We start from the raw sequence: 15,323 nt of genomic DNA on the forward strand, positions 1-15,323 counted from the left end.
CTCCAGCATCCCACCACCAACTAAACTAAATTCGGTACAAGAGCAGCTACACACGACCAACCAGCCAGACCAACTAACCAACAACATGTACATGCAGACATACATTCACAACGTATGTATACATACATCCGTAACGTAAAACCGATGGGACTTTAGACAAAGTTCAGTCAGGCAAGTTGCATGGTATTCTCTGTTCTTCTTCTACATATAAAATCATTAGACTAGTATGCTTACTGATACTCTTTCTCTTTTTGTGACTTGGATCTTCAAAGACAAGGTTTGAGGAGGAGGGGAGGATATCTCATATCTGAGAAGAGTTTGCAATTGCATAAGCTATGCTACAGTTCAATCCGATTGTTTTTCGCGTGAGGTATTATTGTAATAGATGTTGTCATGAAGGAAATTGTGACTTGAAATGGGAGAAAAAAGCTCCTATAATACGATGGGATCCCAATTTAAGCCTATTTAAAAAAAGAAACAATAAAGCCGACTTGATTTGCTGGAGAGGTTCGTCGTAGTAGAAGACAAGGGTTTTCACAATTTTGGCAAATGTACAACAAATTCTTCACGCTTTGGTGAACTGCTATCAACGCTGTGCAAGCAACAAGCTGTATACGGAAGAAGGCCCATCTTTCACACTTTCACCTATAAAATATCCCCAAAATGCTGTAAAACATCACATAACACACGCATTATATAAACACTCCTGGTTCTTATTCTAGTTGCAATTTTGTGTTTTTATTTCCACTTTATTTTTTATGGGTCAATCAAAACGAGGAGACTTTCTTCCCCGTCACCACTTACTTGAAGCAAGCCAAATACTCAGTCTTCTTTATTGAATTTTGCTATACTTCAACTTGCCCATGAAATGCGTCGCAGGCAGCTCTAGAAAATAATTTTGAAGTCGAGGCACGGAAATGGCAAACGGGTCTTCTGAGTGAGTGGTGGTTACGGGAGAGATGATAAAATATTGCCAGTGTCACTTGTTCCTTGCTCATCTTCACCACCACACCACCATCATCATCGTGCATATCAATGTCATTCAGTCAGCGGAAATTTATTTATGTATAAGGTTTGAATTTCTCTAGCAAGATTTCACCACCACCATCATCATCACCGACATGGACAGCAGCAGACGGGTTGAATAATGGAATGAGAAAGATAGATAAATAGATGGGAATTCACCGAATCAGAGTAGGAGTTTGCGGTTTGGTTGGTGGGTGAATAGAAAGTGGATCATGATATGATCCATGAGGGTTGGTTAGTTTAGGATATGGTGACCGTTTCATCTCGATGAGGAGAATTCCTTTTCGCAACTGTTTGTTACATTCAGGTGGAAGGATGGATGAAAATGGATAAATGGGTGGATCGAATGGGAGGAGGAATGAGAGACCATTGGGTTGAAATAATGCATTATTGTCCTGGCTAGAGAGTGAAAATGGGATAATGTCGTCACGCCTGGTAGCGAAACCTTCTTCATTATCACCTCCAAGTGAGATTGTGTGATCTGTCCTCCTCGTACATGGGACCACTTGCTTTGATTGAAATTCAATAACGGGAAAAGGCTGCAAAAGTGATGATGACGCGGTGAAGGGATTGAATGTGCTTCATTTCCTTTTAATACGACTTTCAGACACCTTTCTGCCTGCCATCAAATATCGTTCTTTTCTCACTTTCTTCTTTACCTTTCCGGAAGGATGACTGAATAGCATGACGAGAGAGCGTGTGGTGGTGTCAGATTCTATGGAATTATCAGTTTACTTCATACAAACGGTGGAGGAAGCAATATACGAAGTACATACATGCCTTCTTTTGATAAAAGAGTTACTTATTCTATGATATCCAATCCACCTGCCAGCCTGGTCTATTTTCAGACCTGGACCAATAAATAGGAAGGCTTACTCCGAGTACAGCAGGTAAACATGTATTTTGATAGATGTACCTCCAATTTGGTCAGATTTACTCGACAGGGATTTCAAATTTTCAAACCAAAATAGACATTTTGCCAAATCAAACATCTGACTTTGACACGCACATCCATCCATCCGCCCATGCACTCACTTAATTTTCTCTGAGCGAGATAACCACATTGTTGCATTCTTTCCAATCCGCCTCCTCAGTTTGCGATTTCGAGTAAGGCAGGCAGACGAGTGAGATAAAAGAGTGCTAAACTGTCCTATTTATTATACTTGAGAGCCAAGTAAGTGCTCGGTGCATGGGAGAATTCTTCCGAGTTGGTGGTTTAATTTTCTCTTTATATTTTCTCCCATGCATGCAAAAAGAAAGTCGTGTTGCATCTCCTCTCCAAGTGGATATTGGGGAAAGCATGCAGATGGCTGAAATAATCTGCTCCCTCATAAATACCCAGAACAGACAACCCACTCGAAAACTGCTACCTTTACGTTGCTTCTGCCTCCGCAGCTATTCATATTATTACATTTGCATTCCGGATCTGTTTGTTAGCCGTGCTAGCTCCAGGGAGTTGACCCACATTCTTTAAATCGACCTGTTGCTATTATTATGTATAATCTGGCCAGGTTAAGTCTCCTGCTTAAGTCAGAAGACGAAAACACAAAGACTTTTTAGTTATCATGATTCTTTCGCAATTCATTTTTTTAAAGGAAAATACAGTATAAATTTCTTTTGTTGCGAAAATAGGAAAATGCGTCAAGGGGGAGAAAGTGGATACTTTGTGAGTAGGTACGTGTGCTCGTGTCACACTTTGAAATATATGACTTTTTCCGAATAATCCAATTTACCTGAGCACAAGGGAAACTGATGACAAGGTGCAAATTGGATGTTCACAGCATTGTCAGCACAAGTTCAAGGATGTAGAGCTCATCGTCAGCAGAAAATTCGATATGTTCCTCCATCTATTTCTCGTCTGATTTCAACCACAAACCCGAAAAGCGAGAACATAGAACAACCTCGTCAAATTTGTTCAAAGAGAGTGCATGCAGATTGGTGAAAGTGCATGGTACACCTCGATTGTGTGGTGAAAATAAATTCAGAGATTTACAACGCGTGAGGTCATTGCCATCATTTCCTATTATCATGTTCAGTCAAACGATGAGAAATAAAGTGAAAAAAAAATTGTAAGATGAAAAAAAATCTAGAAATAGAATGCAATATTGTTCCAAATGTTGATTGAGTTGATTTTTGTACAATAAATAAATGTCATTATTCAACAGCATTATATTTATATTTATATTCTCATTATATTTATCGCATCTTCAATAGGTACTAATAATAGAATTTTTGTATATAATTTGATTGATCGGCGTTGGAGGACATATGTTTGAAATTGAGTTTATTGACAAGCTTTCGGCACATACAGATACCTTCATCAGGTCATAAATTTTTTTGTAGTCGTACCATACAATTTAGCGTTAAGTTGTCTAAAATAATAGCCAAATTTTAAATTAAATTCTCAAGCTGGTCGTTGTTTTTACGGGAGAAAGTCGCAATTCTGTTACGGGGAGTTTTGCAATAAAATCTGCGGTGGGAATGCGTCACCGGTTATTATTACTCCGTCCAGTTCACATTTTCACTCACTTTCCTCTTCTCCAAAGTATTGATTTCTGAATCGAGTTAAATTTCTAGCTTGAAATTTTACTATTTATTTTGAAGTTTTTCATGTAACGGTAAGTATTTAAATAGTTAGATATGTTAGTTTGTGTAGGTCGTTACGTCAAGTGGATTTAAGGCGACAGGTGGTTTGTTTTTGGTTTATCTATATTTGTTTGTTCGATGTTCGATTATTTCAGGAAACGAGTTTCAAAATGTCAAAGAAAGGATCTCGACAGAGTTTGGCCGAGTTGGAAGGTCTAGATTTGGACCATGAGTTGGAAGAATTTCCAATCGGCTTAGGCTGTGCCTTGGACATGTTTCGTGAAAAGGACGAAGTTTTCGAAATATTAAATTCACTCCCGGGAATTTATACGTCGCAGTCGACGGTAAGTCTTTTTATGGATAAATATCATTAATTGATAATCAATAATTTAACTCGTTGAATCACAGGTCGAAGTAACGTACGAAACGTACGGCAAAATAATGGACCGATATCAAGAGCAACCCCATCTGATCGATCATCATTTGGAAGCCATGATAAACGTCCTCTTGTCACAATTCCGAGACAGTAATTCGAAACCAGAACAGGTCATTTTAAAACATTTGAGTCTCCAGTTTCTTCGCCGCCTTTTCAAAGTTCGAGGACCGAAAGAAGTCGTGAAACGTTTTCCCCACGAAATAGCTGACCTAGTCCCAGTGCTGAATTACTTGGAGAATGAGAACTTGGACGACCCTTGTACTTGGGAGAGTGGTTACGTCCTCGTTATGTGGCTCAGTATCTTGGTCATTAATCCATTCCATTTGAAACTGCTGGATGGTCAGGAGGAGGAGAGGAAGGATGGATTGACGATTGCACAACGGTTGATGAAAGTTTGCAAAAAGTGTATCGTCCTCAACAACAACGTTGGGACAGCGGCTCCGTTTTTAATCTCGAGATTTTTAACGAGACCCGACATGCAAGAAGTATACATGGATAATTTCATTGAATGGACTTGTGTGGTTAGTTAATCGATACAGTTTATAACAATTTCTGGAGTTGATTAATTCGTAACATTGGTTGATGTATTATAATTCTTGTAGCGTTTACCGGAACCTATGGCATTTGGAACAAGAGTTGGTGCATTTGCCGCATTATCGGCAATTTTCAAACATGCGAAACGACAGGAGATTTTAAAATATGGGGAACAAGTTTTGAAGGCAGTTTTATTTTCGAAATACGAAAAATGTGACACCGTATTGCGAAAGGCTGGGACGAAATTGATTCAAAGGATTGGAATGATGTTCATGAAAACGAAGGTAAAACATAACTAGTTTAGAGTTAGTAGGTTTAGGTTAGTATTGGTTTCAATTCACATTTTGTATGTTTAGATGGCTCCCTGGCGATATCAGCGAGGAAGTCGGAGTCTGGTCTGCAATTTAAAGGGCACGACTAATCTTTCTGAAACTTCAGGATCGTCTGATCTTAAAAATTTAGGCGGAAATGATCAAGCTAATTACGAAGAATTAAACCAGTATTCGGGCGCTATTGAATCTGTAATTGACAAGTTACTTGAAGGTCTAAAGGATAAGGACACCGTTGTTCGGTGGTCTTCGGCCAAAGGGATTGGACGGGTGACAAACCGCCTTCCGAAAGAGTATGCTGATGAGGTCATGGAAGGGATATTGCAAAATTTTTCTCCACGAGAAGGGAACGCTGCATGGCATGGGGGCTGTCTCGCTCTCGCCGAACTTGCGCGGAGGGGATTATTACTTCCAGAAAGAATTCCCACTGTTATCCCAGTTCTTAAACGGGCGATGGTTTATGACGAGGTTAATAATTAATTAGACCTGATACAACATAAGTAATTTGAACAATGAATTAATTGTTTTTTCTTGTTGATTCCCTCAGATTAGGGGAAATTTTTCTGTCGGATCGCACGTTCGGGATGCAGCATGTTACGTCATGTGGGCCTTCGCAAGAGCCTTTGAGCCTCACATAATCGAACCGTACGTCAACGACATTGCCACATGTCTCATCATTACGATGACGTTTGATCGAGAAGTAAATTGCCGAAGAGCTGCGTCTGCTGCATTTCAAGAAAATGTCGGAAGACAAGGGAACTTTCCACATGGAATTGATATCATTACTGTTGCTGATTATTTTGCCGTTGGAATTAGGACAAATGCATTCACAAAAGTCAGGTAAATGATTTTTATTGCCTTTAAGGCAGAATAGCATGCTGGCTGATGCGGGGTTTTTTGTTTGAATTGTTGTGTCTCAACTTTCCCTTCCTCCATGTATTCAAATGGCGGTTTTGAAAAATGTTCACCGCCTTTCGTTTTTAACAATATGAAGATATTAATGCACCTAAAAATCGGTAATTTTTAGGCTTACATAGTTAGGAGATAAAAATTTTGATTTTTTTCTTCAACAAGAAGATAAATATAAAATAGATGAAAAATAATCAATGAAATTTAAATATTTCCTCATTGAAGAAAAAAATCAAAATTTTTATCTCCTAACTATGTAAGCCTAAAAATTACCGATTTTTAGGTGCATTAATATCTTCATATTGTTAAAAACGAAAGGCGGTGAACATTTTTCAAAATCGCCATTTGAATACATGGAGGAAGGGAAAGTTGAGACACAACAATTCAAACAAAAAACACGTGATACAATGCCACGTTAAGAATGGAGGTACCAATATAATAATACAGTATGTAACAAATTTAATGCTACGATGACATAATTTTTATATCGACATGATCGCGTAAATTTTAAAATTTGAAACTTCGCATAAAAATCTAAAAAGTATATACGGACAATTTCCTCGTCGCCGATTTTTAATATCGCACAAAGGTCAAAGGTCACCATTATTTTTGTGAACAAATTTGAGGCGTCGAAAAAAAAACTTCGTGGATAATTTTTTTTGAACTTTCTAGTATTTTTTATTGGATGCGACATGCGTTTTGAAGAAAAATGAGCTTTGGTCGGACCGTGTACGATTTTCTTGACGCCCACAGGAATTTTTCGCCAAGGACAGGTTGAAGACCTAAAATCGCCACCGCGGCGAAAATTCGAAAACTGAAATATACGTTTGCATACCGGGACTGTCAATATGCTAACGTATATTTCAGTTTTCGAATTTTCGCCGCGGTGGCGATTTTAGGTCTTCAACCTGTCCTTGGCGAAAAATTCCTGTGGGCGTCAAAAAAATCGTACACGGTCCGACCAAAGCTCATTTTTCTTCAAAACGCATGTCGCATCCGATAAAAAATACTAGAAAGTTCAAAAAAAATTATCTACGAAGTTTGCTTTTCGACGCCTCAAATTGGTTCACAAAAATAATGGTGACCTTTGACCTTTGTGCGATATTAAAAATCGGAGACGAGGAAATTGTCCGTATATACTTTTTAGATTTTTATGCGAAGTTTCAAATTTTAAAATTTACGCGACCATGTCGATATACAAATTATGTCATCGTAGCATTAAATTTGTTACATACTGTATGTGCTAATTCGTTTCATATTTATACTTGGCAGTGTCGAAATAGGAAAATTCCAAATATACACGACAGCAATGATTGCTCACCTAATGGATTTAAAGTTTAACCATTTTGACGAAGTAGTGAGAGAGTTGACGGCCGAGGCGTTGGGAAATCTTGCCATAATGGAACCGTTGTACGTTACGGAAAAAGTCGTCCCAGCTTTGATTTCGTTTTGCACCGACTCGGACACTTACACTTCTCATGGAGCATTAATCAGCTTAGGAGCGATTTTGGTCAAATTGAAGAGTATTGATCGACTGAAGTTCAGTAATGATATTTTAACTTCGATTGGCGAAATTGTTCCAAAAATTGTGGAGAAAAAGTTTGCAAATAGTGCACGTGGGAATGAATTTATCAGAGTGGGATTGAATGAGTTCATTGATTCGTGTTCGTTGTCCAAGTAAGATTACTAATTATTATGCTCTTTAAAGAAGTGCGTTATTTGAGGTCATTATTTTTTCAGAATGCCGTATCATAATGATGAAAATTTCATAACTGTCTGCCATAAACTTCTTGAGGAACATCTTTCCAGTGTTGAAAACCGCACGAGGTGAATTTATAATTATCACTAGTTTGTTTTTGTTTAAGATTATCTGGAATTAGAAAATTATTACATTTCAAATTAGAATATCCGCTGGAAAAGCATTCGCACATTTTGTCGTCGAATACTATCACAACAACCCAGCCAAGCACAATTGTCTCACAGGAATTCTTGAAGGAATGTGCAAAGAGTTGACCAGTAATGTGATGCCTGCTAGGCAAGGGCATGCTCATGCCTTAGGTAATGTTGAATATATATATATATAAATTAACCTGCATAATATAGTCGGCCTTATCAAGTATAATTGAACTAAATAACAACCCTGGTTCTAGGTCGACTTCCTGTAAGCGTATTAAAAGAAAACTTTGTCGACGTGATTACTGCGCTACTAAAATGTTCGACAATAACTCCTGACACCGTATTGTGGGCCGAATCTCGAAGGGATGCTCTCGTTGCTTTAAGTAGCATTTTTATTCATAAGAAGTTTAGTAGAAATTCGGTAAATATTACATATTTACCTTGATATGTAGTAATATCAAATGTTGTTTTAAACCTATTGATTATTTTTTAATAGTCTTGGGAAGATGGAATACCTTTGGAGCTGCTGAATACTGAACAAATCTTAAACTCCCTCCTAGAATCGATTGAAGATTACACAACTGATAAACGTGGAGATATCGGATGCTGGGTCAGAAAATCTTCGATAACTGCTTTGAAGGTCATATATTAAATTGGTTTATTTAACCATTATAACTTCAGCATGCATTAAAAGTTTGTTTTCCCGTTTCAGATTTTTAGTATACGATTAAACGAATGTGGATCATTTAAAGATGTGGATCCTTCAAATATTTCCAAGATAATGGGACTAATTGCGAAACAATGTGTTGAAAAGATTGATAATGTTCGTGTCCATGCTGGCCAAGCATTTGCGACAATTATTCATCAAAAGTGAGATCCCTTGCAAATTAAACAGTAAATTTGATTATTTTATAGTACTAAATCTAATGGATTGAATTAGGGATCCTGAGATGTTGGACATTCCACATAGAGATGCAATATTACGAATATTCCCAGAAGATTTTTGTATGATTACATTTATTTACTTTTACTTGGTATTTTTGTTTCTAATATTTTGAAGTTGATTATTCAATCAATTATAGGCAGATCTGTAAATTGGAGATCCACGACATCCACATTTCCCAAGTTCGTAGAAATGTTAACATTGGAACACTGCACATACTACTTGCTCGAAGGATTCATCATTAGTGGAGGAAGTTTGAGTGACAGTGTAATGAAAGACGCTAACGGTGCAATTACTAATTATCTCGTTGCGGCTGGTGCTATGGGGGATGCTGAGTTGAATAGAATTGGTCAGGTTATGCTCAAAATCTTTGAGGTACGTCTAGCTCTAAAGTATTTACAATTACGATAAATAGATTTATGCATGCATCGTAATTTCACATTACTCTTAATACAGAGCAACCTTAGAATGGATCGAGTTACGGTGCCTTTGATGAAATTTGTCACCCAATTACTACAGTCTGGAACGTTTCTGCCTTTATTAACGGATGGGTCCGATTCTTTTGGTCTTGCCTTGATTGAGCTGACAAAAAATGAACTCTTTAAAAGTGGGAGAGTTGAAAAACTTGTTCTCGGCGTGGAATTATTGTGCGAAATGCTTCAAGGAAGTTTGGCTGTGATCAGATCGTACGGAATTATAAACAATTATTTAAATTTTGTATACCCAAATGTATGTATGTATAAAACACAATGTTAATTGCAGAGCCATGAAGAAGCTTACCGTGTACCTGGCCCACGCTTATCCTCGTGTCCGAGTTATCACCTCGCAAAAGATTTACGAAGCGTTGCTGACTTATGGTGCAGAAGAGTTGGCCAGCCAGGAGGAAGTCGAGCACGTCATGACGTTACTGCAAGAATCACAATGGGAAGGAGACGCCAACGCAGTTCGCCCAATTCGAAACCAAATTTGTACCATATTCAACATTCCACAACCAATTTCACTAAAACCGCCGTCCGCCTAAATAATAAGGTAATTTAGAATTCAGCTTTATTCCTGAATATTTAGTTCGGGGATTTAATCCAGTTACCAGATTTTATATTTCATTTTATAAATTCATTAACGATTCTTAAAATTTTCTGTGATTTGCAATGCAACTGTTATGCTTTATTATGAGTGGGTCATAGTATTTAAGTTTTTCACTATTCAATCTTAATTGTTACAATTAGTCACAATAAAGATACAAATCTTAAGCCACTTAAGCCGGAGCATAATGCAGAATGATTTAATTTAGACAAAATTTATCGAATTCATATTCTGGTCAACAATAATATTTTTATTTAGCGATAACATTTCATTATTTTCTTTACCAATTTGTTTGACATCATAACATGTTTGATTGATATTACCACATAACAATTTCGTATTTTTTCTACGTTCAATTACTACATAACTACTACTTCGCATCGCAATAGGCTATAAAAATAGTCCTAGCCAAAAGAAGAAGCTTATTATTTCAAGCTTCAGGTCACGTAACACCGACCACCAGGCCCAAGTTGGAAGGAAATATAGCTGTTTAGTTAGCAAGTTGCCTCCTTATATTATCCTTTAATCGGTACTTTATCAATAGTGGATGGATAGGTTACATATTTGTGCACACTATTTACGGGTGTGCTTGATGAAAAAAATACAAAAATATCTGTGCTCACACTACTGCGAGAAATAACTCATACAATAAATATATACAACAAACCAGTCTGTATTATGGAATTGTTAACAATTAAACAAGTCTATGCTCATGAGATTCAGTAAATAATAAAAGTGGTAAACAGGTAATATAATATTTAAAATACAACAGGGAAGTTTCTTTGGGTTTCTGAAAATATGCGTTTCGTCGTTATAATTACGTTTCATAACATGTTGTAATCATGGTCCCTACGCTGCGGGTAAGGTACGCAGAAATACTTATTAGTAGATTGATTTTTTGTGATATGTTTTGTGCCGTGTGAATACACGATCATTGTGATACAAGTATTTATATACGTATTTATATACATTGTGGAATAGGTGTCGTGTAAAAATAATACTGCTGATGATGCACTTATACTTACTTTAGTGTATAGTATTGACATGTAATCGTTGTTCTTGTACTGCAATTGATAGCAGAGGCAAGCTTTGGTTAGAGGAACACAACATTTTTTCTTGTAAGATTAATAGCTTTGTTTAAATCAGACCTAGACACAGCATGCTTCCTAAACACTCTACAACTCATCCGGATCTACCCTCGACAACTTCAAATCTTGCACCATTTCCCATTGGATAGGAATCGGTCTCCGTGGCCAGACGTTCCTCGCCTTTAAAGTATTTCCAGCTAGTTCTAAATTCTCTAATGCTTTCCACGGATCCCAAACATTCTGCTCTATCCATTCTAAAACGTCCTCCTGTCTGAAAATGGGCTTGAGACTAGTTTCAATACTTTTCACTACGAGTTGAAGCTGATTTTTTAACCTGGGAACTTCTGCTAACACTTCATCAACGCGGAGTGGAAGGGAATAATTGTGTCGAATGTTGTATGGAGTTACCCAACCACGTTTCTTCTCAATTTTTGCCAGCAACTCATTGCTCTCGTGGAGGAGACCCTTTAATCTGAATAATGATCTGAAAAATGCCACGCCACTGAAGTTGCATCTTGATGCAAAATTTAACTCTGTGTCGGAACCTTTGAGTAAATGGTCCAATCGGGTGTGGTAATTCGGACAGTTGAGGATTTGACAGAATTCACGCGCAACGTGGTCAAACTTATCGTAAATTTCTCCCGTAGATATTTCACTGCGAGCAGATAACCGTGCGAGACGGTCTTTTGCCATTAAGATTCTGGGGTGAGCTATTTGTCGCCGGTAGTTCGGGGATCTTTTCGACATGTGGGTGTGAGATGGTGAGGGTTGAGATGATGGAGGATGTCGAGATGATGAGGAGCTTGGTTTCTCCGAAGATGATATAAAGTTGTAATCATGTGGTATTTCTGAAGAACTTGAAGGGTTAGGTTTATTGGTAGTAGAAGAGCTTGAGAATTCGTCAGTCTCTTGACTTGGTAACATGAATACTCGATTTTTAATACGTGCTGTAGAACTCGCTGGGATAGATATTTGCAAACTGTTGTAAATCAGCGAAGGGAGTCCGGCTGGTAAGAGTTCGCATAAAACTGCAAAGTGATCGTATCTCATCCATCCGGTCAATACCTATGTAAAAACATCAATGTCTCAACAATTGATTTGCGGTATTGCCTTTGATTGCATCAATATTTTTGTACCAGTCCAGCCGTGCCCAATTTCCACTTTGGTGATTCTCTTGTAAGCACGCTGATCCACCGATCGGTATTATCCGCGTGTCGACTTAACGGTGGAATGTTTAGAGTCTGAAATATGCATGCAACATGATTAAAAATACAACGTAGGAGTTTTTATTAGAAAACCTGACAAGAGATTAAACCCGATTTCTTTAACTTATTTATGTACCTCGCCAAACGCTCCCTTAAACGCTCCTGCACCCCAAACTGTAGGAAATATTTCTGCATATTTCTCCCAAGCTTCCCACCCCACGAAGCGATCCACATCTTCAGCATAGACCCAAACCATTGGTTCGACCAAATTTCCAATTCCAGACTCGTTCAGACGCCTGACAGAAATTATTCTGAGCATATCGTCCCAAATTATAGGGATGCGACCATTGCGTCGGACATACTTTGCGACCTCTGTAATTAATAGTGATTATTTCACAGATGTGCATAGAATTGCATTACATGGTTAGTTTTATGGGACACTCACCTCGGACATGGTTCAGAAACAGATCTTCCTTATACTCCGACGCTGCCGTGCAAATCGGACACAACCTCAAATTGTAAACTTCATCGCACCCAATATGCACGAATCTCGACCTTTTATGCAACTCCAAAGTTTGATCAATCATTTCTCTGACGACCTTCATCGTCTCCGATTTAGACGGACAGAATGATTGAGGATCTTGATCAATTTCTCTCAAATGACGAAACTCTGCTCCCTTCAAGACAAATTCCACATGCCCAAAAGTCTGCACGAGAGGAATAACTTCAAAGTCGAGCACCAATTCGGCGAAATCAATCAACTCCTCCACCTCATCACGAGTATAGCCTCCCTCAATCATTGATAAATTAGACAGGGATCCTGACCACGGAAATGTATCCTCCCACTCTAACAAGAGCCCATTGATCCCAGCCCTTTTTGCAAGTTTCAATACCTATGCAAACAAAAAATCATTCAATTGAGTAAAAAAGAGTCCCATTTTCCAAGAATGCCAAATTCCTACCTCTTTCAAGTACGATATCTTTGGCGGAGCACCCTTCAAGTCGAAATGCAATAACCTTGACTCAATCACGTTTGATAACATCGGCCTCTGCTCCACTTCCTCCACAGTTATGATGGCAGGTTTTCCCCCATGGTTGTGATGTGCATGATGGTGCCTAAGTCTTGGCGAGGTTTCGGAATGCTGTTCTTGTTGAGTACCATCAAAATTTACTGCTCCACTCTTGTAGTCCAGATCATTATGATTGTTGCCATCGACCACCATGGATGACAACAATACGGCGTCGTCGCCCCCACCACCGTCCAACTCGTGGAGGGAGGGACTCCTTCCATGCAACTCGGAACGGAGACCGGGTCGTCTCGCGTGATGCTCAAAGTCAAAGGAGTGGTGACCCCCATTGGAAACAGAGACGCCGTCCGGGGGGTAGTATAGAAATGTCACTATCACGACAACAATTACCACAGAGAAGATGAAACAGAGGGTGAAGAAAAGTCTTGGTTGACTGGTTCCTCGACCACGTAAAAGTGATGTGCAGTCGGCAGGCATAATAATTTCGTGGAAAAAAACTACTTATTTTTAGTCAAGCACGAAATGAGTACCACTTTTTCTGACGAGGAGTCAACTCAGTCAAGTTCACCGAGTAACTAATATAATAATATTGTTTTAATAACTACATTGTTTAAGAGAATTGATTGTGATAATACTGATGATGATGATGTCGGGGGACGAATAAGTCGTAAGAGATGTAAGATTGTGATGATGTATTGTTGCGAGGTACACAAGTTTCTTGATAATAATTTTACACAGGAAGAGAACAAGGTCTAATTTAATTTATACTTTTTATACACAAAGTATGCATTTTTGCTCTCTGCAAACACTAACCACTGCTTCATGACATTTTCCTGAGATTACGAATTACAGTTTTCCCCAGATTATTATTATACCTTCAACGTCCAAGAAGTCATGAATCCAAATTAAAGGGAATTTTTCTCTCTCTTATGTCATTTATGAAATCGTCAACCGGTTATACAAATATTGAAGTCCTCCTCTCAACTTCCTTTCACTCCTGAGATCACCATAATATTTTTATTGGTATTTTAAAAGATAAAACTATCTTATTTCCTTTCACATTTTGTAATACAATTCCTCAAGATTAGATTGCGCGCAGCAGACTTATATTGTAGCGTTTAGACGAGGAAGCACCATAAAAATTTCATGCAGCACAACTTCAACCAACTTTGCTCACTTCCCCTGCAAGATAACAACTGCGCTGCGTGGTTAGCGTGGTTTCCTCAGCGTAACACATAGTGCAGAAAACATACGCGTTTTTTTAGAAAGACGAATAACGGAACCTTATGTAGTATGGTTGTTCCAACCCAGTAAGACTACGTACCGTGACAGTAGACGGATAATAATAATGACCGTGTTATACTTGTAGAGTTATTTGAAAGAATTGCAAATCTTTGGGTAAGTCAAAGTCGTGCGTGTGGCAAAGGGAAATCGTAATCTGATTTTGCACATGTACATAGTTTTGTATGTAGGAGAACTCCTCTTTTATGTTATCTTTTCTTCCTCTTGTGCCACAATTTGTTAAAGGAATCAACTTGAACTTGTTGTAGCGTTACACACGGTTTGGTTTGGTTCTCTCTCTGCTTTAACCCATTACACATTAATTATTTAGATCGTGGGGTCGCTCATCCTAGCAGCACGAAAGTCTCAATAATTTAACTTAATGTGACTTCTTCTTGGGCATAAAAGAGACGGAAAGTTTTTTAGGAAAGACTTGTTCTATGTCCTAGAGAGCTATTAGGACTGCAGAGTTGGTTGTTTTTTTGATAGCCTATTCAAAACCAAGCACGGCAGGTGTTAAGGAAAGAAAACCTTGATAATGTAACCTTCGATTTTGCCGGCGCAGTCTCTACGTCGGATTAAAAGGAATATACACCTAAATAACGTATAGGTGCATATGTGTGTAACAGTCCGTTTTATGGATTGGGCAAAAAAAGGGTTGTATGCAGTCTGAACAAGTGGAGGATGGAGGAGGATTAAAGGCATCAGGGAAGAGAGAGATACAAAATAAGTTGCTAGACAGGATATGGAACTAGTTCAGTATGTTTTGCTGTATGTTGGTGCAATGCATGAAACTAGTTTCCACACATTTCTCATTTCCGTACACAAATCTAATGCATTTTTAATAAGGTGGAGTAGGGAGAGGAGTCACGCTGGTGAAATAGTCAGTCAATCAAGAAAGGGTGGGGTATTAGTGGAGAAAGCAGACTTAAAGTGGGCCATTTCCGCACTAATACGATCATTTGAACTCACTCTCCAG

At 38.3% G+C, this 15,323-nt stretch overlaps 2 protein-coding genes across 2 annotated transcripts; one reads left to right on the top strand and one right to left on the bottom strand.

Annotated features, from left to right (window-relative positions):
• Nucleotides 1-3,498: 3,498 nt before the first annotated feature.
• Nucleotides 3,499-9,918, top strand: LOC110848272 (tubulin-specific chaperone D). The gene is made up of 16 exons (XM_022095446.2): nt 3,499-3,644; nt 3,768-3,956; nt 4,021-4,569; nt 4,651-4,866; nt 4,939-5,379; nt 5,459-5,751; nt 7,093-7,497; nt 7,561-7,647; nt 7,724-7,878; nt 7,971-8,137; nt 8,213-8,356; nt 8,429-8,586; nt 8,657-8,721; nt 8,799-9,034; nt 9,116-9,345; nt 9,422-9,918. The coding sequence occupies exons 2-16, from the start codon at nt 3,783-3,785 to the stop codon at nt 9,678-9,680; spliced, it is 3,579 nt and encodes a 1,192-aa protein (XP_021951138.1). The 5' UTR covers nt 3,499-3,644; nt 3,768-3,782; the 3' UTR covers nt 9,681-9,918.
• A 53-nt stretch (nt 9,919-9,971) lies between these two features.
• Nucleotides 9,972-15,225, bottom strand: LOC110848275 (hexosaminidase D). Its single transcript, XM_022095448.2, has 5 exons — nt 12,998-15,225; nt 12,481-12,928; nt 12,172-12,407; nt 11,967-12,071; nt 9,972-11,895 (listed from the first exon to the last, which is right to left on the bottom strand). Exons 1-5 carry the CDS (start codon nt 13,538-13,540, stop codon nt 10,918-10,920), a joined length of 2,310 nt encoding a protein of 769 aa, XP_021951140.1. The 5' UTR covers nt 13,541-15,225; the 3' UTR covers nt 9,972-10,917.
• Between the last annotated feature and the right edge of the window lie 98 nt (nt 15,226-15,323).

This window comes from Folsomia candida, unplaced genomic scaffold, assembly GCF_002217175.1.
Source record: "Folsomia candida strain VU population unplaced genomic scaffold, ASM221717v1 Fcan01_Sc004, whole genome shotgun sequence".
Taxonomy (NCBI): Eukaryota; Metazoa; Arthropoda; class Collembola; order Entomobryomorpha; family Isotomidae; genus Folsomia; species Folsomia candida.

Coding starts and splice junctions, on each gene's coding strand:
- LOC110848272 (XM_022095446.2), top strand. CDS start 3,783: ATGTCAAAGAAAGGATCTCGACAGAGTTTGGCCGAGTTGGAAGGTCTA. Junction 8,357..8,428: donor CTTCGATAACTGCTTTGAAG/GTCATATATTAA, acceptor TTCCCGTTTCAG/ATTTTTAGTATACGATTAAA. Junction 8,587..8,656: donor GCGACAATTATTCATCAAAA/GTGAGATCCCTT, acceptor GGATTGAATTAG/GGATCCTGAGATGTTGGACA.
- LOC110848275 (XM_022095448.2), bottom strand. CDS start 13,540: ATGCCTGCCGACTGCACATCACTTTTACGTGGTCGAGGAACCAGTCAA. Junction 12,929..12,997: donor AGATATCGTACTTGAAAGAG/GTAGGAATTTGG, acceptor TTGTTTGCATAG/GTATTGAAACTTGCAAAAAG. Junction 12,408..12,480: donor GTTTCTGAACCATGTCCGAG/GTGAGTGTCCCA, acceptor TATTAATTACAG/AGGTCGCAAAGTATGTCCGA.